Here is a 23,977-nt window from a genome sequence, read left to right as displayed (position 1 = left end):
TTTATTCACATGGAAACTGTTTCAAAATAAGTTTACCTCTCTGGGGTTGACACCGCCCCCCCCCGCCCCCCCCCCCCCCCCCACTCTATTCTAAGTGGTTTGGGGTTTTTTTTCTTCTAAGGCTGTATTATGTTTCTTCAGGCTGCACCAACTATTTATTTATCTTTATTCTTTCTCTCTTTCTTTTCATTCATTATTCTCTCTCCCTCTCTTTCTTCCCCCCCCCCTTCCTTGTGTGTGTGGCTTCTCAGTCTGATCTGTAGCTTGTTACCACCCACTGCACGCTCTCTCCTGCAGCCGAGGTGTTTCTATACAAACTTCAGCGTCCAGTTGTCATATTAATTATTACACTGAGTAATGACTGAAATAGTCAAAATAAGGGGAGACTCAAGAGAGCTTTTTCTTGCTGCTCAAAGATTCAGCAAAGAAGCCTTGCAACAAAGCACTAATTGGTCCCCAGAAATACTCTGACAAGGCATGGAAGATAGGTTTCATAAAGCCCAGCAATTGTGAAGGGGGAAAAGATCCTTGAATAGACCCCACGCTTCTTTTCTAAACTCTCTTGCTGAGCAAAAAATGGACTGCTTCTTGAATACTGGACTGATCTTGAATGCTATACCCAGCAGAGAAAAAAATGCACCATTTATTGTAAGTTTTTTTTCCAGCTATTCATGTGTTCTATGTGGAGAATAAGCTGGTTTTGTTTACCATGAAAGACCTTTTACTTTATTTTCACTCTTGGGGGGGAAGCTGGAAAGGCGAGGGGGAGGGCGAGGGGAGGGAGAGAAACACATGTGCCCAAATCCAGACGAGCTGCCTACTGTAACAAAATGGAGTGTAACAAATCCTACAGAAGTCCCGAATGTATCGATTCTTTGAAGATCTATATAGATTAACGACTTTCGTTCTGCTTTTCCAAGACAGCATTTAATCATAACGTAAATGGCCTTTAAAAAAGAAAAGAAGTGGCAAGGAGAAAAATAAAAAAAAAAAAAAAAAAAGCATACCAGAGTTGGGTTTTTTTTGTTTTGTCTTGTTTTGTTTTTTTCAAAAAAAGGGAAGGACTTCAAAAGACCTCATGAGTGTGGCTACAATTTAGGCACACAAAAAAGTCACTGGAAAATAACGACAGTTCAAAATTTAAATAAATAAATAAACTAAATAAAAGTGCCAAATGAAAAGGACAAGGGCTATTTATCATTATATTAGAATTAAGAATTTTAAGGCACAGGTGCAGGACTGTGCATAGGAGTGGATAGATGCAGGGGGACCTCAGAACAATATTTATTATCTAGGAATCTGGCCCCTTACTCTGTACAGTGAGCAGAGGCCCAGAGCCATTACTCTGCACAGTGAGCACACAGAGGAGCTGATGAGATTGGAATTACCTCAGATATGACAGGTGAGTTCATTCCCCTGTGGCAGTAAGAGGACAGAGACAGGAGAGGAAAAGGCTCTGCCCCCCTTATCCATCCCACACACAAACACACACCATGACCCAGGGTAGCCAAATGGGTACAGAGCCACTGAGGCACAATTACATGAGTTACACTTGGTGACCTCTAGGACTCACAGGTTATGTCTTTCTAAGAGCCCTCTGAGAATGGAGAAGAGGGAGCCAGAAACTCCAGTCTTATTCTGACACTTCTGGGACAAAGGGCAGGAATGTCCCTATATGGTGCTTCTACACCAGTTCTAGAAGTTGGCTGCTCCAGAAGAATTAGTCTGTTTAAATATATATATAGTTTACAGGGCTGCAATTACTTTGATATTTCTGTTAGCACTTCCCAAAGTCACAATGCAGAGCTGGTGATGCAACAACCACTTCCAGAGCAGTGAGTTCTGACATCAGACAAAGGATGTCAAACAAACCATCCAGAAGACCTGGAACTGAAGAAGGAGGGCTCCCCAAAGAGGAAATACACGCAAACATTTTATCCTGCCGTGGTCTGGCTGTTCTGCCCAAGAGTGGATAAAACAAGTCAAAACATTTCCCATGTGATGAGACAGAGGGCTAGAAGTCAGAAACTGGTCAGTGATCAGTGAAGAGGCCCCAAAATAAATATGACCACACAGAACTACTTCACATTTTTCATCACACATGCATTAAAAGCTGATGTGTTAAAAAATTATAAAAATACTAGCTAGCAGGTACACATTGAAATTCTCCTGTGCTATGTTTCTGGTTAGCCCTTTTTCAGCTCACACACACAGCCAGGGTCAGAGATCCAGCGGCAGATGAGAAGTGATTTCTACAGCTCCAGTCTGTTGTAATTGAGGTCAACAACAGCACAGAGCTTACTTTTGCAGTCATTTCCAGTCCTTAACATGGACTGTGCAGGTCCCCTCCTTCCATACTTTGGAGCTGGTGTGAGTACCAGGGATTAAAGCCACCTGCCGGGGACTTCCTAGAGCCATAATATCACCATGGCAAGGCTGTCATACCATGGCTCTGCTTTTTTTAGAGGGTTAGAAAGCGCACACATCTGAGTTCACAGAATGGAAAGGTGCAGAGAGAAGTGGAAATGAGACAAGAGTAGAAGGCAGAAAATGTGCTAGAGATTCCAGAAATACATGGATATGTGAAAGGCAGGAGGGCAGGGAGAGAATGCCAAGATCAGCATTCTTCAGTGCAGTGCAGCAGCCCCAAAGATCAGTGTGACCCCCAAGGCACACCAGACTCAAACTCTCAGCATCTCAGTGCTGCTTTTCCTCATTTGGTCCTGAATCACAAGTGAGACTTCACCTGGGAGCAGTTCTCCTAGTAATTTCAGGTCCATCCTGACTCCCCAGGCCAATGCCATTGCCTGCTTGGGAAGCTGGTGACCGCTTTGCAGGGTGCCACAGGAGGAGCAGGGGCTCAGTGGCTTCCCCAGCCTAGCAAGCAGAGTGTGTGACCTGGGAAATGGGATCTGGCAGTGCAGGGTGGGCTGACTCCACACCTGCCAGCTCTGCCCAACACACCCCGACTTTATGAGGCAAACCTCCTCCCTCCCCGTGCTGGACCGTCCGCGTGGGACGTGCCCAGGAGTGGTTTGTTCTTTCTGTCCTGACAGGTTCACCCCGTGGTGCTCAGCATTCCAGAGGGGTAATTCGAGGTGACTTCTCCCGAGAAGTCTCTTCCCTGCTCTGCTCTCAGCCGCCCTCCTCCTATCACCCACCGGCTCGCCCGCCGTTGTCTCTGGCTAATAGAGCCATCAGGCCTCCGCGGGGCGAGTGCGGTGCCGGACACACGCGGCTCCGGCCGCTGGAAGCGGGGGAGAAAGACGGCCCCCGGCGGTGGGGCTCGGACACTCACGGAGCTCAGCTCGGCAGCGCTCGGCGAGCGATGCCAGGCGGCCCGGTGCTCTCTAGGGACAAGGAGAAGCCGAGGTGCCGCACTTGAAGCTTCCCCGAACACGCCGCGTCCCGCAGCGGCGCGCACCGCTCTGCCGACCCGCGCCGCGGGACGCCTCTGCGCCTACACGTCCCGCACCGCGGCCCTCCCTCCCCTCCAAGCCGCGGCAGGTGCCGCTGAGGTGGCCCCAGCAGGGGATGCCCCGCACGCCCTGCCTCAGCCCGGTCCGCTCCCCGTCCCGGACGCCCCTCGGCGGGCAGGGCTCCCCCCTTTCCCTTCCTCCCTCACGCTTTCCCGCCCCCGCACGCCCCCCCCGCGGCGCCCACGCGCGCGCCCCGCCCCGCCCCCGGCCCGCGCGGCGCCCCGGCGCGGGTGTTTGCTCAGGGCCGGGAGCGCGGCACGCGCCGGGCGCACGCACTTGCGACAACAAACCCGCGAGCGGCGGGGGCGGCGCGCGGGGCGGGGGAGTGCCGGGGGGAGGCGGGGCCGCGCGGCCGCCAGCGCGTGTGCGGCGGGGGGCGCGGGGGCTCGTGTGTGTCTGTCTGTCTGTCTGTCTGTCTGTCTGTGTGTCCGTGTGTCTGTGTGTGTCCCGCGCTGAAAAGGCGGCGGCGCTCCCCGCATCGCGGCCGGCAAAGCCGGGGAGCGTGGAAGGCGCAAGGTGCAGTGTGTGCGTGTGTGTGAGCGCGGGGGGTGGCGGGGGGAGGTTTGTATGTCTGTGTGTCTGTCTGTGTGTGTGTGTGTGTGTGTGTGTGTAGGACAAGAGGGGGGGCGAGCCCCGTCCGCCCCTTATAAGAGACACAATCCTCAGCCACATTTTTGCAAAAGGGGCTTTGCAAAGCAGCCTGCGCACACGCGAGCGCCACGAGCCTCCCCGCGGCCGCCGCACGGAGGGCGAGAGGGAGGGGGGCGGGCAGAGCCGCCCGCCGTCCCCGCCGCCCGCCCGGCTCCGCCGTCCGCTCCCGTCGGTCGCCGCTCTCCCTTTCCCCTGCCGTCTGTTGCCTAGCTCTTTTGCTACTTTTTTTTTTTTTAATTGAACGTCGCAACTTTTTTTCCTTTTTCTCTTTTTGATTTTTTGGATTTTTTTTCTTTTTCTTTTTTTTTTTGTGGTGGTGAGGGGACGGGGACCGGCCGTCACTCGGGCGCCCCCGCCTCGCAGGACGCCCCCTCGCCCATGGCCAGCGGTAGCCCCGCCAGGATGTCCAGCGCCGCCGGGCAGCCGCCCTTCCTGCAGCCGGCGTGCTTCTTCGCCGCGGCAGTGGCCGCCGCTGCCGCCGCCGCCCCTCCGGGGCCGCCCCCGGGGGCGCCGCCGCCGCAGCTCAGCCCGGCGGGCGGGCAGCCCTCCCCGGGCGGCAAGCCCTCGGCGCCGCGGGCGGCCAAGCGGCAGCGCTCGGCCTCGCCGGAGCTGATGCGCTGCAAGAGGAGGCTCAACTTCAGCGGGTTCGGGTACAGCCTGCCGCAGCAGCAGCCGGCGGCCGTGGCGCGGCGCAACGAGCGGGAGCGCAACCGGGTGAAGCTGGTGAACCTGGGCTTCGCCACGCTGCGGGAGCACGTCCCCAACGGCGCTGCCAACAAGAAGATGAGCAAGGTGGAGACGCTCAGATCCGCCGTCGAGTACATCCGCGCCCTGCAGCAGCTGCTCGACGAGCATGACGCCGTCAGCGCCGCCTTCCAGGCAGGCGTCCTCTCGCCCACCATCTCGCCCAGCTACTCCCACGACATGAACTCCATGGCGGGCTCCCCCGTCTCCTCCTACTCCTCCGACGAGGGCTCCTACGACCCGCTCAGCCCCGAGGAGCAGGAGCTTCTCGACTTCACAAGCTGGTTCTGAACGCCGGCCGCCCTCCCGCAGGTGGGTAGGCGTCCGCGCAAGGCCGGGGGAAGCCGGGCGGATAGCGGGGGCACGGACGCGGGGCGGCGGGGCCGCAGCCGCCGGGGCAGGGGGCGCAGCCGGGGCTCCCCGCGGTACTTACGAGCGGCTCTGCGGCCCGATGCTGCACTGCTCCCGGCGCGGCTCTGATCTCCTCTCTCTTTTATTGTTACAGGACAGTTGCAAAAGGGAAAAAAACAACAAACAAAAACCAAAAAACAAAACTACCCCACAAAAACAGATCACACACAGAGAGACAAAAATCCACGCAGAAAAGGAACCTGTTGCGTTTCCAGCTCCCCTGCCGTCGGAGGGCGGTGCGGGCGCGTCTCTCGGCGGGCGGGCACAGCGCTGCGCGCCGCGGGGGCGGTCGGGGCGGTCGCCCCCGGCTCCGGAGAGCGGCCGGCCTTGGCACTCCGCCGCACCGCCACGGACTGCGCGCCGGCGGAGCGGGGGTCCGGCGGGGGAGCCCCGGGCAGCGGGAAAGAGCGCTGCGCTCCTCGGCCGGCGGAGGAGCTCTTCCTCTTCCTTCTCCTCAGGAGAAAGGTGGCTCGTCTCCGCACCTCGCCGCCGCCGCGGCCCTTCAGAGACTGGCGTTCATCACCTGTGAACAAAGTTAGTTTCCCGGTGTCTGTGGAGATGATGTTAAGCTATGCTGTACTCAAAGAAGTCCTGGAGCCCCATCTACCCCCATCTCCCCGTGCCTCTCCCTCCCCTCGATCCAAGCTTTTCCTCTCGTTTCCATCATAGAATGCTTCCAATCTTTTTATCTTTTTTTTTTTTGGTGAATTTTTTTATGATAAGAAAATCTATTTGTATCTATCCTAACCCGGTTGGGGATATATTAAGCTATTTTTGTACATAAGAGAGAGAGAGATTTATAGAGGTTTTGTACAAATGGTTTAAAATCTGTATATCTTGATACTTTTTTTAATATGTAATGGTTATTACCTCTTCATGTTTAGACTCGTAGTCAACGTTACCTTACAACTGCCATTTTTGTATGTGGTTTTGTAAAGGACTTGGATTTCCTCCAGATGTACTTTAGCACCAATGTGTCTTACTTTATAGAAACTTTGTTAATGTATTAATAATGTCATTAAACAATGTTCAAAGTGAACAAAGTTTATGCAGCTATTGTCCAAACACAAAACGGTAGCCATTTGTTTTCATATGCTGTTTTGAGGAAAAAAAAAAAAGGGGGGGGGAATAAAAGAAAAAACAGACAAGCAAACAAACAAACAACCCCACCACCACTGCCTTTTCGTACTGTTTTATTACAAACTTACAAAGGTCCTGTATAACCCTATTTTATACAAACTAGTTTCGTAATAAAACTTTTTTTAAATTAAAATTATCAGCTGCCTACCGCATGCAATTTTTTTTCATTCTGACATTGACAACGATGAATGTAAGAACAGAATGTTAATCGATGTTACACCGGAGCTAAGTTGCATATGAAGTTTGTATCTGATGGATGTAACACATATATCTTTATCCCTATATAAATATACAAAGATCTAGCGCTATCACCATTGTTTTCTTGCCTTTCTGTTTTGCAAATGTGTATCCAAACCAAAAGGCGAGGGGATGATTAATGATTGCATTGTCCTTCCTGAAATCACTGCACATTACAGAATTCCCCCAAAGCCCAAGTCTTATAAAAAGAGGGCGCTCCATCCCGCGTTTCGGCGGTGTGACCCTGTCCTCCTCCGCGGCTCTGACCCAATGGGGCAGGAAAACACGGGGGATGGCACAGCCGCCGCCACCCAAAACACGGGGCGCTGTGTTGCCTCTGCGAAGACAGTGGCTGGGTAAATAAAACAGTCGCGGTGAAGACGGGAAGCGTGAGGAGAAGGGAGATAAAACTAAATAAATAAATAAAGCCGTAGAAATCGGTGGCAGCGTAGAGATATTGGTCTTTCCAAACTTGTTGTTCTGCTCAAATAGCGTGATCTGCCTGTAAAAGTACCCAATTACCAAGACTCAAAAAGAAATTGGACTCTTCCCCCCATTCCCCCCTCCTTTTTTTTTTTTTCTTTTTGGCTAGCCTGCTTGTTGTCAGTTAGCAAGGACGTGACCAGAATTCGCCGTCTTTTCGCCTGGCTCCTGCATCACTTGCAAATTCAGTTTGCGTGCACCAAGCCAAGCGGAAAGCAAAGCTCAAAATGCATCTTACAAAAAAAAAAAAAAAAAAGCCCCAAAACCCAACAAGGATCGGGGGAGTACGGAGATGGGGAAAAAAAAAAAAACAACAACTAGTCCGCTCCGCTACAAATGCGCCGTCAAGTTGCGAGGGATGCGCTATTTTTAAAAAAGAAGAGGGGAAAGCTTTGTGGAGGAGTACGTAATTTTCCCTCTGCGAGTGTGTATGCATAACTATATATATATATATGTGTGTGTGTGTGTGTGTGTGTGTGTGTGTGTGTGTGTATATATGCACGAATGCATATGCACACAGGGACGTTTATACGTGTGTAGATCAATGCATAGTCTTTCCCGCATTGCTTTAAAAGTATACACACGTTTGCCTCTTCGCCTCCTCCCCCCACGCCCTGAAATGATCAATACGTGATTTAATCGCGGGGAGGAGGGGGGGGGCGGGGAAGGGAAGGGAAGAAAAAGGGGAGGACGGGACGGGAGGACGGGACACGGTGGGGTCACGAAATCCCTCATTACTTTAGCACAAACACTCATTGTTTTAACCGCTCGTGGAACTAATGTTTAGTTATGAAAATAATAACCGTTATATGCCGCCATCCGCTCTCCCTTTACAGCATCTCCCTCTTTATCTACCCACTTTTGCAAGTGTACAGATAAGGTATGCAAAGAAAGTGTAGCGAGTAATTTATAGCTATGAATATAACATTAGGATAATGTTTCATTCTGTTACAAAGGCGAAATTTCTCTTCCTTGTGTAGACAGGTGTTCTTTTTTGCTCACTTCTGAATAGTAAATATCCAGACTCATTAAACTAAAGGCAAAGTTACGCTGTTGTTCGCTACAATGTATAAGACAGGCTCAGAAATTCACCACCTCCTCCCTCCCTTTTCCCCTCAGCCCCCTCCAGGAAGAAAGAAAGAAAGAAAACACACACACACAATTTTACTGAAGATAGGGAAAGGGCAAAGCAGGATTGGGGTAAATCTCATTACATCTGCTCTAATCGCTTAGCAACACAAAGCCTTTTCTTGTATTAGCGCGGAGAGCCTTTCAGCGCTGCCTGACAGACAGTATTCAGTTAGCATTAGTAAACTCCATAAATCAGGGACTTCTTTGGGCGCAGTATAAGTTTTAGAACTACTCAGGAATTGGTGGGGAGTGGGGGAAGAAGAGCGGAGAGGGGATATGCGTGCAGATGTTTGGCCACGGATTTATTAATATATCCACCTGTGTGTTTATTTATCGCAATGCACGAAAAGTGTCCCGCTAACAAATGCCTCTCCCAGAGTGTGTGCCCTCTCCCAAGCCCAGACCCTCGGGCAGCGGGATGGCACGGCGAGACCCGCGGCGCTGGGCAGCGCGGCCCCCGCCTCCCCACGCCACGGCCCGCGGGATCCGCGTCCGCGGAGCCGGGCGGGAGCCTCCCCGCGCCGTGGGGCTTACCCTCACCCCCCATTCCTGCTCCGCCGCTGCCCCCTCCCCACGGTTCCCCCCGTGATGCAATCCTACGCACAAACTTTTTTCCGCACGCGGGAGCAGCGTCGGCCCCGCGGAACCTCCGCGCCTCCACCGCTCCCGCACAGGTAAGAACGGAGGTGGAAGCCCCACAGGCCCTGTCCCCTGGAGGGGCTGTGGGCACCCCTTTGAGCCTCCTCTTGTCCCCAGCCCTCCTCTCACCTTCCCCTCAGCGAGAGGCGCCGACGCGCACCCAGCCCTGCTAATACTGGCTTTTGGGGAGCCCGGGGGTTCTTTGCCTGTTCTAAAGATCTTTCCCCTCTCTTTACCCTCCTTTTTTTTTTTTTTTTTTTTTTTTTTTTTGTAATTTGTTTGTTTGTCCCCCCTTCTTCTTCCTTTTTCTTTCCTGCCCCTCCCCGCGGCGCAGGTCCTGCCTTTTGTGTGCGGGCTCGCAGGGGCAGGCGGGGGGGCGGCGGGGGCCGGGCAGGCAGCGGGCAGCGCTGTCCCCGCGCGTGTCGTGCCTCAGCCTTTATCCCGGCGGCGGCGGCGCGGCGGGGGCCCGCCGGGCTCGGGGGCGGCGTGCGCCCGCCGCAGCTGCCGCCCGCCCGCGCTCCCCGCCCGCCGCTCCGCTCCGCGCTGCCCGGGCCGAGCGGCGGCGGGGCCGGCAGCACGCGAGGGGAGCGGGCACCTGCCCAAGGAAAAGCAGGAGCGGCCGGGCGGGGGTGGGGGGGGGGGGCACACACGGGACGCTCTGGCTCGCCGCTCCATAATGCAGCGCCTATTACTCAGTGCATTCAGGGATTAGCTCGATTTGAAGTGTGGGGCGATTCTGCGTCTCCCTGCTCCTCGCCTCTTGGAAAGGGGAGAGGGGAGAAGCGCCCCCCCGGTCGCCCCCTCCCACCCCCTCTTCCCGGTGCGTCCCAGTGCGCAGCAACTTCGAGCTCCCAAGCGAGAGAGCTCTTAGCGTGTCAGGCCGCACAATGCGGGGCTAATTCCTGCTGCAAAAGGCAAGTGGTGACGAATCAATCGCAGGCTTTACACAATCAAAAGGGATGATGGGCTTGGGGTTGCGAATTTTTTTTTTTCAAGTTCTCTGCCCCAGTCTGAATTTCTCCTGCTCCTTACCCCTGTCCTATTAATAATCCCATGCAGGCGATTGCAGACTGAGGTAAAGCTATCATTTGTATGCGCCTGACGATTAATTTCCCCCATGTACCAACTCAACGGCATAGTTATCTCTTTAACAGGGAAAACAGTTTGGCTCCATTGTCGGGTTGCCAAGACCGCCTTTTGAGAAAGGGAGCCCGGCTAGTCTCTGATCAAACTCAAAGGTTAGTTAAAAGACAAAAACAGCTGAAAATCTTCATGAATAATGCTGCTTCCCCGAGCCCAGTGTAGTGCAAGCGCACATTTCAATGCCAGAGCATTTTGTTATGCTGCTCGCCTAAGTCAGAATTTCACAGAAAAGGCAGAGAAGAAAAGCTCCAACAATTAGAGGGGGCCTGTCAGAAAACATTAACGCCTTCCTCGCCCAGCCTGTCAAGCGTGCTGGAAATAAAAAACGGGCATAGCGAATCGCACCTCCACCCTCTGGAGCTGCAGGAGGGAGAGGGAGGGGGGAGGTTAGGGACAGAGAAGGAACGTGAGAGAGATAAATGGACAGGCCCAGGCAGTTAACAGTCCCCCTTGGCTTTGCAATTCATCCAAAAGCCGGAAAAAGAAGAGGAAAGGACCTGCAGCTGGACGTTCTAGCTTGATATTCATCCTTCCATTTCATGCTCCAGAACTATATTTATTCTCAGGACCACTGCACAAACACACATAAATGCACACACACCATCCCTTTACACCTTCAACTGTTTCCTGCATCAGCCCTGCAAAGCACACGAGGTACCTGGTGAAACAGCAGCCTGGGAAAGATGTCACTGCTTTCTGCTTTCTTCTCCCTCCAATCTCATTTCCAAGTTTCCACATCTGTAACCATGCAGATGTCCAGTGTTGCCAACCTGCAGCTGGGCTGAAGGACCTCATGTCAAAGAAGCTGTGCTTATTTATAGCACCAGAGCTATCTTATTCTTTAGAATTTCTTCGGAAATCTGTTTCAAATGTACAGTTTTAACTAGCCAGATCAACTACCCGTATGCTCGGGTCCTTTCCCTAGTTAAACACCTACCAACAAGGACACTAAAATATTTAAAGCTTCCCCTGCTTCTATTGATGATGTTGATTTCTGTAAGTGAACATCTAGACTGACTTTCCTGGACAAAGCAGTTTCACCAGTCATTCAAATAACTAAGAGAGCCCTGATTCATCTCTTACTGTGTCAAAACCTCAGACCATCACTTAAATTCTTTGTTTTCTTTTGCCCTTGTTGTCTTTGTTGTTTCATTGCAAATACATGTATATGTTAGTAACTGATAAGGGGCAGATCAGCACTGAGCAGCTTCTATATTCAACCTTCTGCAGGGTGGGAAAGAGTGAGGGAGATTACTGCTGTGCTTCGTAGTATTCATATGGAGGTGGAAAAAATGAAATTCCAGCAAAATACAAAGTGACTGAAGGAAACGAGTACCTCCAACCCTCCAATTTAAGGTGTTCTGGGGGCTATATCTGTAAATGGATACAGCAACACAGTTCAGACAGCATGTGAAAGACATCAGACTGCCCATGGTTAGAGAGCTGTGTGATCCTTACACATGCTGTGGGGAGGAAACTCTTACCTTGGGGACAGGAACCCCAGCCCTCTGGAGCAGCACAGTACATCCAGGAAAAATGGTACTTGATGCTCCCCTTCAGAGAAGACAGGGATCTCCTGTGGCTTTGGAGCCAGATATGGCCCTTGAAGGATGTACACCAAAAAGCCTCACAGAGGACTGTGACTTTCATTGGCTCTGACACTTCTGTCCTGGAGAAACACAAGCAACCGGTAATAGAGGTGAGAAGTTTCAAGTGATAATTTTTCTGCCTCTGTCTGGCTAGCTGGTACTTGGTATTCTAATCTCAGAGGGGTAAGATGGGTAAAAATGGAGGCATGGGAGCCTAAGGGTGTTGATCATGGACTGAAGCTATCCAGATTCCTTGCTAGCTATGACTTTGTCCTGACTTAATACATTTTAGCCTGAAATCTGCAAGTGCTAAACAGAGACCACAAGTCTTTCCTCATAGACACCTGGGATATACAGCTTTGGGAGAACATGAGAAAACTGGCAAGAGAGAGGGGGTCTCTGATCCAGACTCTACTTTGTGCAAGGTGCTGTTGGAAGAGCCTGTGCATACTGGTAGTCTGCCTTATTTTTCTGGGGGACAGACAACCCATGTTTCCCACTGCAAACAGGATCCAATCCAGTTTTTGGTCTTTACCTAACACCCAGAAAAGGACAGTTATGCATCCTAAAACATCAGAGTAAACATCTACAAGTTGCTTAGGAGTAAAATTCCTTTGAAAATGTTTCCCAACAAACAATGTATTCCAATCTTTTCTTAGACCCTGTGAACAACTATAGCAGTCAGTTGCAAAGTTATCTGCAGGTCACTCCTGCTTTGCACAAACATGTAGCTTTCTTGGATTCTGCTTCTATATACTCCAAATAGCACTGGGGAAGGAAAGGTAAACTTCACAAAGACCCCCTGTAACTTGCCCCAGTGGTGTAATCCAGGCCTTTGCTATAGGGGAGTAGACTTGTCTTCCTAAATGGAGCCCAAACTCATTTGGTTGGATTTCACACAAGCAGATCACAGAAAGAGCACAGGTCCCAGTTTTGGGGTGGAGCCCTCCTCCCTCCCCACCAGCCACACCACTCTCTACTCGCTCTCCCCTCCTGCTGCTGGCCACAGCTTGGAGCTATTTTAATTTGCACTTTCTGGACTATCAGGGCTATATTACTCTGGAAGAGGAAATGAAAAGCCCCATATTGATAAAGTGTGAAATGCAGTTTTGACTGAAAAGGGAAGCCATTTTGACATGATTATACCGTGACAGTGCAGATTAAAACCCTGCCATATGGCCTAAGATAGGTTTATTCTTACTTTCAGGTAACAATGCATTGCTAATTAAGTGGTGATGACATTTCCAAATGAAAAAGAAAAAAAGAAAAATAAAAGCCACCTGTATGTGAAATAGACAGTCAAGAGAAGGGAAGACATCAATTGGTGCTCATAATAGTGGAAATCAGCTCCTTTTTATCATTGTGGTTTGCTCTGAATAGGAGAGAATTTGTTTGATTTGTTATTGAGTAAACAGTAATTCATGTGTGCACTTGTGGATGTGAACACAGTGCTCCTGAAAAGCACCTGACTGACAGTGCGAGAGAGCAAAGTCCTGCCTCACACACAGGACAAACACAGCCTAGGCAACAGCACAGAGAGGTTCCCCATCCTGCTTGCCAAGAGCCTGCAAGAGGGTGATGGAGGTTTACCTGAGCAGGGCAGAAAGCCAGCCTGCCTCCTAAATGGCAGTCACATTTAAGGATGTACTTTAGTGTCCCTGTACTGAAGATCTTTGCTTTTGCATCTCAGGGGATACAGCAGCAAATGATGGTAGGACTAGCTGACACAAAACCCCCAGTCCTGTCTACATCCACTACTGTGTCTCTGTGGGATAGCAGTACTTTTAAGACAATAAATGGAATAGTATATGACTGTTGGTTTACAAGCAAAGGGTCACTTTAATCACTAGTAACCAGCCATTTGAAACTTTCAGATGAAGGGTGTTCCTTAAAGAACTGAGACTTTTACTTGCAGTTTCTTTTAATTGCACATATATACAAGTATATATTCCTCCATGCCATACAGACTCGATTTGGAGCAGCCGATCCAAAAGTCTGAAAAACAGGCAGTGGGACGCACTTTGCTCCACCTTGTTTTAGGTTTCATAGCAAACCGTGTTTTAGGTTACTCTAGAGCACACATATTGGTCTACCTAGTTATGAGCCCTGACTTAGCAAGGACACTTACGGTGCCTATGGGGAAAAAAAACAAAGAGGCACAACTTCCATACTTCCAGAGTATCACTTCCATCTATTCCTGACTGTGTTGCTGCTCAGATGAACTCCAGAGTCCACAGATTTTGCATGTTCAATGATTTGAAGTTGGAATTTACCAGCCAATTGAGGTTCTAGACAGATGTATGTCCATGGATGAGCCTGGCAGCACATTATACCTTTTGCTCTTATTTTTGCTTCCTTCTCTTCTTCCTCTTTGGCCTCCTCCTTTTCATATCTGGGGCTGCACCAGCTTGAGAGCTATGCCTGAACCAGCTTCCAGGGTAAATACCCATTTGCAAACATCTTCATGTAGACATTCTCACAAGTCTCACTAGCACAACATATTGACAACAAGTGCGGGTTTAAAGGAGACCAGGAAACCAAGAAGAAAGCACAGATGAAGACTTTAGAAGTATCTAATAGCAGGTACTACCTACCTGAATCCCAAATCCCCGTGGTCTTCACAAAGGTTTGAGTTCTGCTCCTTAGGGACTTGTGGGTGAGGATGGTGGCCAACTTCTGTCTCTGAGGCCAGCAAACTTGTAGAAAATAATGCAGGGTAAAAATGCTGGAAATGGTCCCTACACGTGCAGAAAGGAGGATGGCATGGACCTGCAGTGTCAGAGGATGCAGTACAAGATGCTGAGTGAGAGAGTCACAGAAGCCATGACAGGGAGTGGGGGCCTGACCGTACAGCAGGGCTCTGATCAGTAAAATGGGAACATATAGAAAGAGCAATGCCGAGCAGATCCTCCTGGCACCCAGGCAGTGCCAGCCCCAGGAGACCATTCCATAGCAGTCAGCAGTACCCCAGGGCCCCTGCAGGTCCTTTTCCTTGTGTTCATGCACATGTCAGAAAGATGTGTTTGTGCAAGTAAAGAAGCTTGTAGAGAAGGCTGGCAGGAGTGTGAAACACAGGAGGATAATGGCCTTATCCTTAATTCAGCTACTTGATCTCTATCTGAAAGCAGATGTATTTTCAGATATATTTTCACCTTCTCCAAGACCCTGTGGCAATCACTGTGAAGAGACTACAATGTAGAGACAAACAGAAATAAAATAGCTGCTGGAGAAAGCAGTGAACAAAGGTCCTTCTCTCCTCCCCTGCTCCAAGTGTCAGAAGACCACTGCAGCCCCAGGGCAGGTGATGAGGACAATGACAGATCCAAGAGGGGCACTTAGCTCGGTTTGGATTGTCCCTTGGTTTCTCTGCATGGCCAACCCTCGTCTTCTTGGCACTTCACTTTTAGTTGCCACTACTCCTCTCTCTCTGTGCAGGGAACTGCTACTGACCAATGGAGCATTTATAAATAGAACAATGTTTAATTAACACAACAGTAGGACAGACTTGTTGAAATACTTCCCAGACAGCAGGCAAGAGTCCTGACAAGGAGAGTATTATGGGAATTTTAATGAATCCTTCCAGAGTGGGACAGCTTCCATACACCTACATTGCAATGACTAATTTTGTTTGTGAAAAATGTATTGGTAAATGATGCAGAGTGACAATAACACTGGGTACCAGCAAACTGAATAAAGTCACCGGGTGACTGTGTGAAATACTGCCTACAGACAGAGCAGAGTGCTTACTAAATGCAGTGCAGTCATGGGCCCGAGTGCCCAAAAGCCCGGCTACGAATGGAGTTTGCATAAGGCAGGCAAAGAAGCAATTAAATAACCCAAACAAGGATCTAGCTGTGCCAGATGACACCACAGCATGAAAAGAAGCAGGGGCTGAGCAACTACTTCTGTGAGACACAACCAGGAGCATGTGCCTTATTAACACTACTGTTAAATGCATGCCTGCTAGCTGCTGCTGTAATTAAGACCACTCACAGATATTCTTCCCATCTCCCTTTCTAAGAAAACAGGAAATTAAAATTGACTGCCCCAGTGTTAGGCCTGTGTAAGGTTCCCACCTAAGATACAGCAGTCTACTTCTTCTAACAGGCATGTGAGAAATGTGAATCAGGAGGCACTGGAAGGACAAGGTGTACAATGCCAGTGCATTCCCTTCAGCTCATCTGCTCCTAGCTCTGTGAACTTTTCTTACTCCTCTAGCAGAGACATTGTACACCACCAGTAACCCAGTGGCCATAATCAATAAGTATTAATGAGCCCAGAATTTCAGAAAGTGCCTTTTAATCTTAAAAATCTTAAGAAACAAAGCTCCCAGGAAGACACTCTGCAATGACAGATGTGCTGTACTCAGACTTACCAGTTCAGCTGTCCACTGATGTGCTGTATGGACAGTAGCCAACAAGAGACTCTCTGCAGACCCTGTTCTTCTGACTTCATTGATATTCTTTTTCCCCAAAGATCTAGATTTTAATGAATGGGTTCAAGATATGCCTTGTCTATCCAGAGAGTCTGGGCACCACCAGTTTTCTTCTCTGATTTTGCCATTTTCTCTTCCTTACAGGCGTGTCACATTTTTTTTCTGGAGTACAAATAAGGTGAACACACACTGAGTACTAAAACATGTTGCAATGCATTCCAAACAAAACAGAGCTTGGAATGGAAGTATATGCTAGAATAGTAAGAAGAACAGTAAAATAAAGATTATGATGTATTACTTCAAAAATTCGGGAGCAAAATATTTTCTGAATTGTTGGGCTTTACAATGACGTACACAAAACTGACCAAGAAAGTCAACAAAATTATTGCTGAAAACTTCAGTAACATATAAAGACCCACAGAACTGGAGTCAAACTTTGCAAACTGTTTGCCATAAGCTTTTGCTGAGGAAAAGATATGAAGAAGTAGAGAATATATTCTTTCCACTAGTACAGATGCTGCATTCAGAGGTGCAGGTTGCAAAAACATTGATTAATTTTTATCTGCATGCATTTGTTTCCTGTTGAATTCTTTCTTTTGCATAATGTGGAGTCTTGCCTGTCAGATTAACGCAATGCTTCACCCCCAGACAAAAGTGCTGGCCTCTGATAAATCCATCTAGAGCACACCTAGCTCCATCGGTGGGCATATTATAAAAGGTAATGAGCTTGACACCCCCCAGCTCCAGCTGCTGCAGCAGCGTGTAATGAGCCCTGTTCTATGGGCTCCAAACACTCGCTCTGAAACGCCATTGAGAACTGAGACAGCATGCCACTGAATTTAATTTACTGCTTAGCATCAGCTGGCCCCAGATGATGGAAGGTCATCTGTATGGAGGGTCAAGTGGGATAAATAGCTCCAAATCTCCCTTCTGCCCAAGGGCTCAGAGCTGGTAAGCCCCAGGGCAGGCAGGCACAGACCTGATGGGGGCATGTGGGCTAAACAGGCTCCACAGGCAGATTCCTTTGGAGCATCTGCTCTCCCAGATGAGAAATCCCTCCTATTGACCATATCCACCAGCATTGTCACAGAAATTTTGAGAAAATCCAGTGCAACAGGCTAGGTTCCTTGGAGGAGTTAGTCTGGCATTGTAGGTATTTCTTTTCTGATGGAGTAACTTTCCTACCTTCATAACAACACATCACACCGTATTTTGCTTGTAAGGTATGAAGAATTTTCAGATCATAAAGTACCATCATTCTGTTTCAAGAAAGTGAGGCTGGAGGGAAAGTTTGAGTAGCCCAGAAAGGGCCAATGCCAGAGGTAGAAGGAAGAAAATAACAGAAGGAAAGCACATGGTGATACTTCCTTCAGTGTCATATGGCTCAAGGATGTGAGCAGCCAAGGCAGTGATATTTTATTTAATTCTTCACTGTGATTTTTTTCTGCCATGCCATAAATATGTTGTAAGTGACTCTAAGCTTTGGGTGTATATAAAATTAAACTCAGTCAATGAGAAAATTTAAAAGATTCATTTGTTATGTTCAGCCTAAGGGCTGGACCTGCCTCTGCTGAGGGACTAACAAGTCATCCCATGCTCCAGAAGGTTATGATCCTGGGAGAGCAGGAGGGAGAAACACAGGTCTGGCAGGGAAGAGGGGCTACTTCCCACTGAGAAGATGGGTAATGCTCTTTAAGGATGTCCCTTAAAAACTTAAACCCAGAGATGTGACAGTAAGAAACAGCACAGCCAGATTCAGGCCTCTGAAAAGCATAAAGATGCTAATGGGGATGGGGGCCTGAGGCATGGTGTGCTCCAGGCAATTTCTGCATCTGCTCTTCAAAGACACAGCTATTGAATCCAATGAGACCACCTGAGGAGCAGGAAACCTTCCTGAGAGAGCAACACAGGCAGAATCAGACCCCCAGGGAGCGTAATATAGGTCTTTAAAAGTTTTCCTCACTGTGTGGTGGCAGGTCTCTCACTGGCTTCCTTGTCTCATGCCCACTCACCTGTCTGTACTGCGCAGTGCGTGTGCTTGGCTTGATGCAGCCCTTATGTGTGCGTGTTCTTATGCTGCTCACAGGACACCAGGGGCTTGGGACAGGCCACAGACACAGACGTGGGGCTGGCAGAGTCCAAAGACAGAGCTGCACAGCTACCTCCATGTGGGCAGGCTGTGTGGCACAAAGGCAGGTACCATCTCTCTGCCCACATACTGGTACTGCACAGATATATTTATGCCCCAAATGTTTCCCTTTTCTTTAGATATTGCCACCTCTTCCAGTGCAGACAAAGACCTGTTGTGAGGCTATGCTCCTTTTCTGTGCAGATGACAGGTGGGAATGAAGGTTTGATATAAATATACCCTGATCAGGAGCAAGATCTGGCCTAATTTTCCACCCTGAACAAACAATTTTGCTTAGCTCAAAACTTTTTCTAAAAAGAATAAGCTCAATTAAGAAAACCACAACAGCACAACTTTTAAAAAATACCACTGTTATTGTTCATGTGGGTTTTGGGTGGGCTGTGGAAATTGATTTACGAGTCAACCACTTTTCTCTTTTCTTGCCATCTCTCGCTTGAGTGGTTTGTAGGCCTTGGCCCTTTCTTTCACTCAAGGAGAATAAGGTTGTCTATGGAAGAGGTCAGCATTTCAAATTGGTGGAGTTCAACTGCACAAATGACATAGAACTGACAAGAAAAGACAGGGGGTTTGGAGGTCATAGACTGCATAGGTCCTGGTTAGGGTTTTTGCTTTGTGATGGGACCTGGCACCAAAATGAATTAAATAACAGGCTTAAGGACTATTGAGGGAGGGCTGAATGCAAATCAAAGATAAGTAGAAGTTTTCTTTCCTAAAAGGGGAATAATTTTTTTCCTTACCTCCTCCTTTCCATATCTGCACAGGCAAGGTCTGCATGTTAAACATGATTTAGCAGGCATTATTCTGGAGCCTTTTCATCAGGTTTCTGCAGTGATTGCCTATCTTGGCCTATGATTAATGATCTGCTGTGCAATTTGGAGGCTATAATGACTCAACAATCCACACACAAACTATATAGTCGCATTCCTTTTGCAGATTTGCCAAGCTGTTACCAAGGGGCCCACAACCAAGCAGGATTGTTAGAGAGATAGCTAAACATTTCTGCAAATGCCATTCTGCCCTTATCTTGCTGAGAAGTGCGTTGGGCAGCAGGCTCATTTACAAAATTCAAAGCCTAGATTTTAGTGGTTCCTTTAAAAAAAAAAAATTGGACTGAAATAATCATTAAAAAGGCTGGTAAGAAAAGATCTTGGTATATGGCCTCTCAGTGATTATACAGACAAAATACTTTCTTTGTTTTCAAATTTTGAATCTGATTAATTGATGCCTAATGCTATTAATGCAGTTTGAAAGCAAAAAAGTTAATCTTTAGAAACCCATGCCATAAATGAAATCTGAAAGCCCAAGCAGATTTTGAAGTGAAAGCTTTGTCTTCATTTCAGTTTCTATACAGAAATAGGCTATGGGGTTTTATTTATAGACTTCAACTGGATCTGTATCCAGCTAAATCTGTCTGTGGAAAACTGCTTTACAAACTTTTTTTGAAAGCATACACCTTGATAAGAGTGATTTTGGAAAATCCAGTTCTGTTTATAAGGCTATTTTAAATAAAAGTAGATGTAAAAAGGAAAGGTGAAGACAGCTATTGATAGGGTCTGTCTTTCAGACATAAGTTATCTTCTGAAAAATAATTTTATGATAATATAAATATGTTCCTGTTTCCATTGTTAGTTATTACATGAAGCGCAAATAATTCCACCACTGAAACTGAAAAGAGTTCTCATATTATCTGGGTTGCAGTCACATTCTGTTTAATAATTCATCTAGTTTTAGTTTCTGTCTTTTTTGTAGGCAGCAGGGACTGTGAACTAGAGGGGCAATTTAGCATCTCCATGCATCCATATCCATCCATGTCCATGTTAGTGCTATTGTTGTTGCTGTTTTTATTATTATTAAAGTGCTTGGGAGCTCCAAACACTGTGCTGATACTGAAGCCTCCTAACAACATTGAGTTCCCATGAAGAACGCTGTCTTCTAGTCTGGTACATGATGCCCTGAGACCCTGACTGCAGAGAGGCTTCTTGGTTCCAGATTTAAGTACAAGTGTAAGTGACTCTCTGAATCCAGGCTTAAGCAAATATATCACAGTTTAGCTTTTGTCCAAAGGGAAGACAGAAATGTCTCCAAGCCTTTGGGAAGAAGGCCTTTCTGATTCCACTGTAGGAAAAAACAAGCCTCAGAGCCCAATGTGTCAGAGAACACCTCTTTAAAGAAACATTTTTAACACTATAACACAAACAGGAAAAATATAATATGCAACTTGAAGACTCAGAGCAGTTACAGTTTCCCACTCCTTTCCTACTGATAGGGGAAAAGAGTAGGAAACATCCAGCTACAAACACAAGCAAGCAAAGCAGCATTTACCCTCTCTTTATCCAGCTTTCATCCTTACACCAAGAGTCAACCCACATTTATGCACTGTGGATGTCCTACTGCTTCATGGGTTTTAAACTAATCTTTGCCTCAAATATGTACATAAATAAATAAAATCAGCTGTCAGCAGACTGCTGTACAGCTATGATAGTGTTGCTGTGCATATAAATCTCTTAATCTCTGAATGGTTCTGTGCCTGACACTGCCTTCAGGGCAAAGGATTGGAGGGTCAACAACCTTGCAGTGATGCTCTTCTAGCCTGTGGTTATCAGCCCCAAAGTAGGGGTTAGGAAAGACTGACAAAGACCTTTGGTAGCTGGAAGATACTGCCTCAGAGAGGTAAAAACCTGCTGCTGCAGTGGAATCATTGGCCTGTGTGAGAGAACCACACACCTGACTCGGAGGATGAGGCAAAGGCAGCAGCAGGGAACCCTTTCAGTCCCAGCACGCCATGGCCTCTGCCTCCCAGCCTTGCCTGTGCCTCTGCAAACCAGTGACTGTCCTCTCAGGTAGATGGAGTTCGGGACTCCTTTGACTTCACTGAAGCAACGAAAGTATGCACTTTCCACACAATAAAAATTGGGTCAGAGCAGACCTATACAGAGAAAATATTTTGTGTGGGAGCCCACAGGTGATTCTGAGAAAGATGAAAAAGCCAACAAAAAATTAATGCTAATTTGAAAGCTTCTTTGGTTGCTTCCTGTGTATGAAAGTTCCTCGGCATATTCACATCCATATGGATAATAACTTGGATGGGAACAAGGCAAGAGTCCCCACTGGCATCAGACCTCCACCATCCTCTGTATAAGATGGCACTAAGAGGGACACAGAGCCTACACCACAGCCATGTCCTTGGCTTTTCTATTGCAATCAGCTGTTACAGATGTGGCACAGCTGTGAGATAGCCAACTGCCTGCTGGGCAGTGTGATGAGCTCAACCTTATTTCACACCTCTCACCCTCTCTGTTTCTTTAGTTACCTTAGTCTGAACTGTTGCTTACAGGTGAACTGGATGGAGATTTCCAGAGATCTTGGGTGGCTGAAGACCATGCTGTCTGAGTATGCAAGAGACACGATTTATATTCCAAGAATGACTTGTATACGGACACAGGAGAAATAAGAATCACTCCAGCTTTGCTCATGGCATCTTTTTGTAGTCCGGATACAGGAGGAAAGACTGTGGTCTTCAGTGATGGCTCAGTAATCCTGGAGAGCCAGAGTGGAACTGCTGGGATTCAAGTCTTAAGGAAGTTAGAGACTTACAGGTGTCTGCAAGGTGCAAACTAACATGTTTTGGAACCTGAGAATGGCTTAAGTCATAATTTTACTTTGATTAAAGTAAAATTTTGTATCCTCAGGAATGTGGACAAGTGTGTAATTTTACATGTCAGCAAGAAAAGAAAACTGAATTTCATCAAAACCTGAAAAATCTGCCCCAGAATCACTTTGAGCACTGGCATATATATCAATGAGTAGTTGCCAAAGTAAGACACAGTGACTATCACAGCTGGTAGATCATTTATTCAAAATGGATGTAACAGACAATTGTGTGGGCCATTGGCAAACATGGCTGATAATTGCAAACACCATTTTTATAGGTTGTTTTTACAGTGAAAATTGTATCATTTGAGACAGGCAAGCAGTGATGACCACAGCTATTCCTAGGTAAGCCTGTCCACGGAAGAACAGCTTGCTCAGAGTCGTTGTATCCCTCTGTTCTTTCAGGAACCATCATTTTTGCCCAGCTTACAGAATCACATTTAGGATGCATGTCAGCCAGTTGCAAAGGCAGGAGCTAGAAGCTAACCCTTTTAAATAAATAGAAAGTCTTGAGTGATCAGTCCCTCTATAGAGAATCCCTTTCTCCATGCCTTTTTTAAAGTTATTTGAGCACCTTCATGTGCTAAAGATAGGTTAAATGGGGTCATAGGGCTAAAATAGCTAAGAACTTTGGAGAGACTTGGAAAAGGAATATAAATGCCTCTGTCCTACACTGCCTGTAGTCATGCAGAAGGACAACAGTGAACATTCCAGAAATAAAAATCTTGGCCTTCTGAAACATTTTGATATATAGTTGCTAACTAAATGCAGGGCAAGGCAGAAATCTCTATTATGTCTTGTGTACTCCACTGGTTTTCATTGGAACTATGGGACAGACTTTCTGCAGAGCAAGCTGGTAGGTTTTGATGTATTTGCTCTAAAACAAGTAGTGTAATCCAAAAATTAATAGAATAAATATCAAGGGTTAAAGCACAGTTTTTTTCAAAGCTAAGAACAGTTGTGTTATGGGAGATGGACCAGAAACCTGAGCTTCAGATTACCTAGCTAAGGGATCAGAAACACATAAAGGGTTAATATCTGCTCTTCCAGATGTGAACTTCATTAATTTAATCTAAAACATCTTGAGAGATAATAATACACATATTTTCAATTACAACAATTATTTAAACAGCCCTAATCTTGCACTTCATGAAACCATTTACATTCACTGTAATGTCAAGCTCTGCAGGGGAATATGTTAACAGGAAATCTAGCATCTCCTAATTACATTACTTCTATGAAACAGAAATAAAACTGTGTTTTGAAGGTTGAGCTGTGAGCAGGAACTATTCCATGGCAGATGGCAATGCAGAAGCACCAGGGCAGATAGATGGGTATACTGTATTTATTTCACTTCTCTATGGAGACACTGGCACACACATCTGGGAAAGGATGTACTATCATAAAACCTGCATGTTATTTTGGAGTAAGAATGCTTCCTCATTGACTGAGTGGCTTCAGTAGTTCTAAGTCATAAAAGAGAACTACAATGCAGTATATAATCTTTCTAAAAGCCTGACACAGCTCATCAGAGATTCACAACCCAAAATCTCATACAGACTGAGTAGCATCTATGCGACATTTTCAGATTCTTACTCAGAAAAAGAAAGGCAACTTTGATCTTGGCGATCTACTGGGGAGAGACAGCAGAAAACAGTGGCACAGCATTTCCCTGTCAGTCAGTCCCATTTCACTCCTAGGGCTTTGCTTCAGCTCTGAAGGCCTCCATGGTGTTCCCATCACATGCAGCTGCCTCAGGCTGGCCTCCTGCATGGCTCTGGGAAGCCCAGATCTTGAGGCCATGATGGCAGTGTAGAGGATATAGCTAAGAAAAAAGTCCCAGGGCAGGATGTCATGTTAATGTACTGAAGCTTTTAAAGGACATGTCAGGAAACACAATGTGAATTTTCAGATGGGAAAAGCTCAGATTATTACTCCAGACATGGTACTGACACTGCACCAGTGTGTTGTCCTCCACAGCACTGGGAATGCACCCACTGCTATCATGGATATGTGGGCAGGCAGCTCAGAGGTGTTCATGGTCCACTGAAATTCTGAAAATGAGTTGGGTGCCACATTGCTTCAGCCGTCTTTG

At 47.5% G+C, this 23,977-nt stretch overlaps 3 protein-coding genes and 1 long non-coding RNA gene across 11 annotated transcripts in view; 2 read left to right on the top strand and 2 right to left on the bottom strand.

Moving 5' to 3' along the window:
* PAH (phenylalanine hydroxylase) overlaps positions 1-5,391 on the bottom strand; it is a 42,170-nt gene extending 36,779 nt beyond the window's left edge. For all 3 annotated transcript variants that reach the window (XM_033057725.1, XM_033057726.1, XM_033057727.1), the window contains exon 1: positions 5,308-5,391. The gene's annotated coding sequence lies outside the window, so the exon portion shown is untranslated. The remainder of the gene's footprint in view (positions 1-5,307) is intronic.
* Positions 4,283-6,419, top strand: ASCL1 (achaete-scute family bHLH transcription factor 1). The gene is made up of 2 exons (XM_033057729.2): positions 4,283-5,186; positions 5,380-6,419. The coding sequence occupies exon 1, from the start codon at positions 4,509-4,511 to the stop codon at positions 5,163-5,165; it is 657 nt and encodes a 218-aa protein (XP_032913620.1). The 5' UTR covers positions 4,283-4,508; the 3' UTR covers positions 5,166-5,186; positions 5,380-6,419.
* On the bottom strand, positions 5,965-9,177 carry LOC116995241. The gene is made up of 2 exons (XR_004417694.1): positions 9,045-9,177; positions 5,965-7,164 (listed from the first exon to the last, which is right to left on the bottom strand). It is a non-coding gene; the product is annotated as an uncharacterized LOC116995241 (long non-coding RNA).
* LOC116995240 (U1 small nuclear ribonucleoprotein C-like) overlaps positions 7,824-23,977 on the top strand; it is a 29,978-nt gene continuing 13,824 nt past the window's right edge. For 2 of the 6 annotated variants that reach the window (XR_004417691.1, XR_004417689.1), the window contains exons 1-2: positions 7,824-8,950; positions 10,070-10,153. Coding sequence is in view for 1 of the 6 variants with exons in the window: in XM_033057730.1 (XP_032913621.1) it covers positions 8,615-8,950; positions 21,566-21,682 (453 nt within the window). In the remaining 5 variants the exon portion in view is untranslated. Of the gene's footprint in view, positions 8,951-10,069; positions 10,154-21,565; positions 21,920-23,977 lie in introns of those variants that run through there. The other 4 variants (XR_004417692.1, XR_004417690.1, XR_004417693.1 and 1 more) reach the window with 3 other exon arrangements.

Source organism: Catharus ustulatus, chromosome 4 (genome assembly GCF_009819885.2).
Source record: "Catharus ustulatus isolate bCatUst1 chromosome 4, bCatUst1.pri.v2, whole genome shotgun sequence".
NCBI classification, from domain to species: Eukaryota; Metazoa; Chordata; class Aves; order Passeriformes; family Turdidae; genus Catharus; species Catharus ustulatus.
Note: the sequence above shows the minus strand (reverse complement) of the source record. Positions and strands in the feature narration are given on the sequence as shown.

Excerpts from the sequence above, each read along its gene's own strand:
- ASCL1 (XM_033057729.2), top strand. The coding sequence starts at position 4,509 with ATGGCCAGCGGTAGCCCCGCCAGGATGTCCAGCGCCGCCGGGCAGCCG.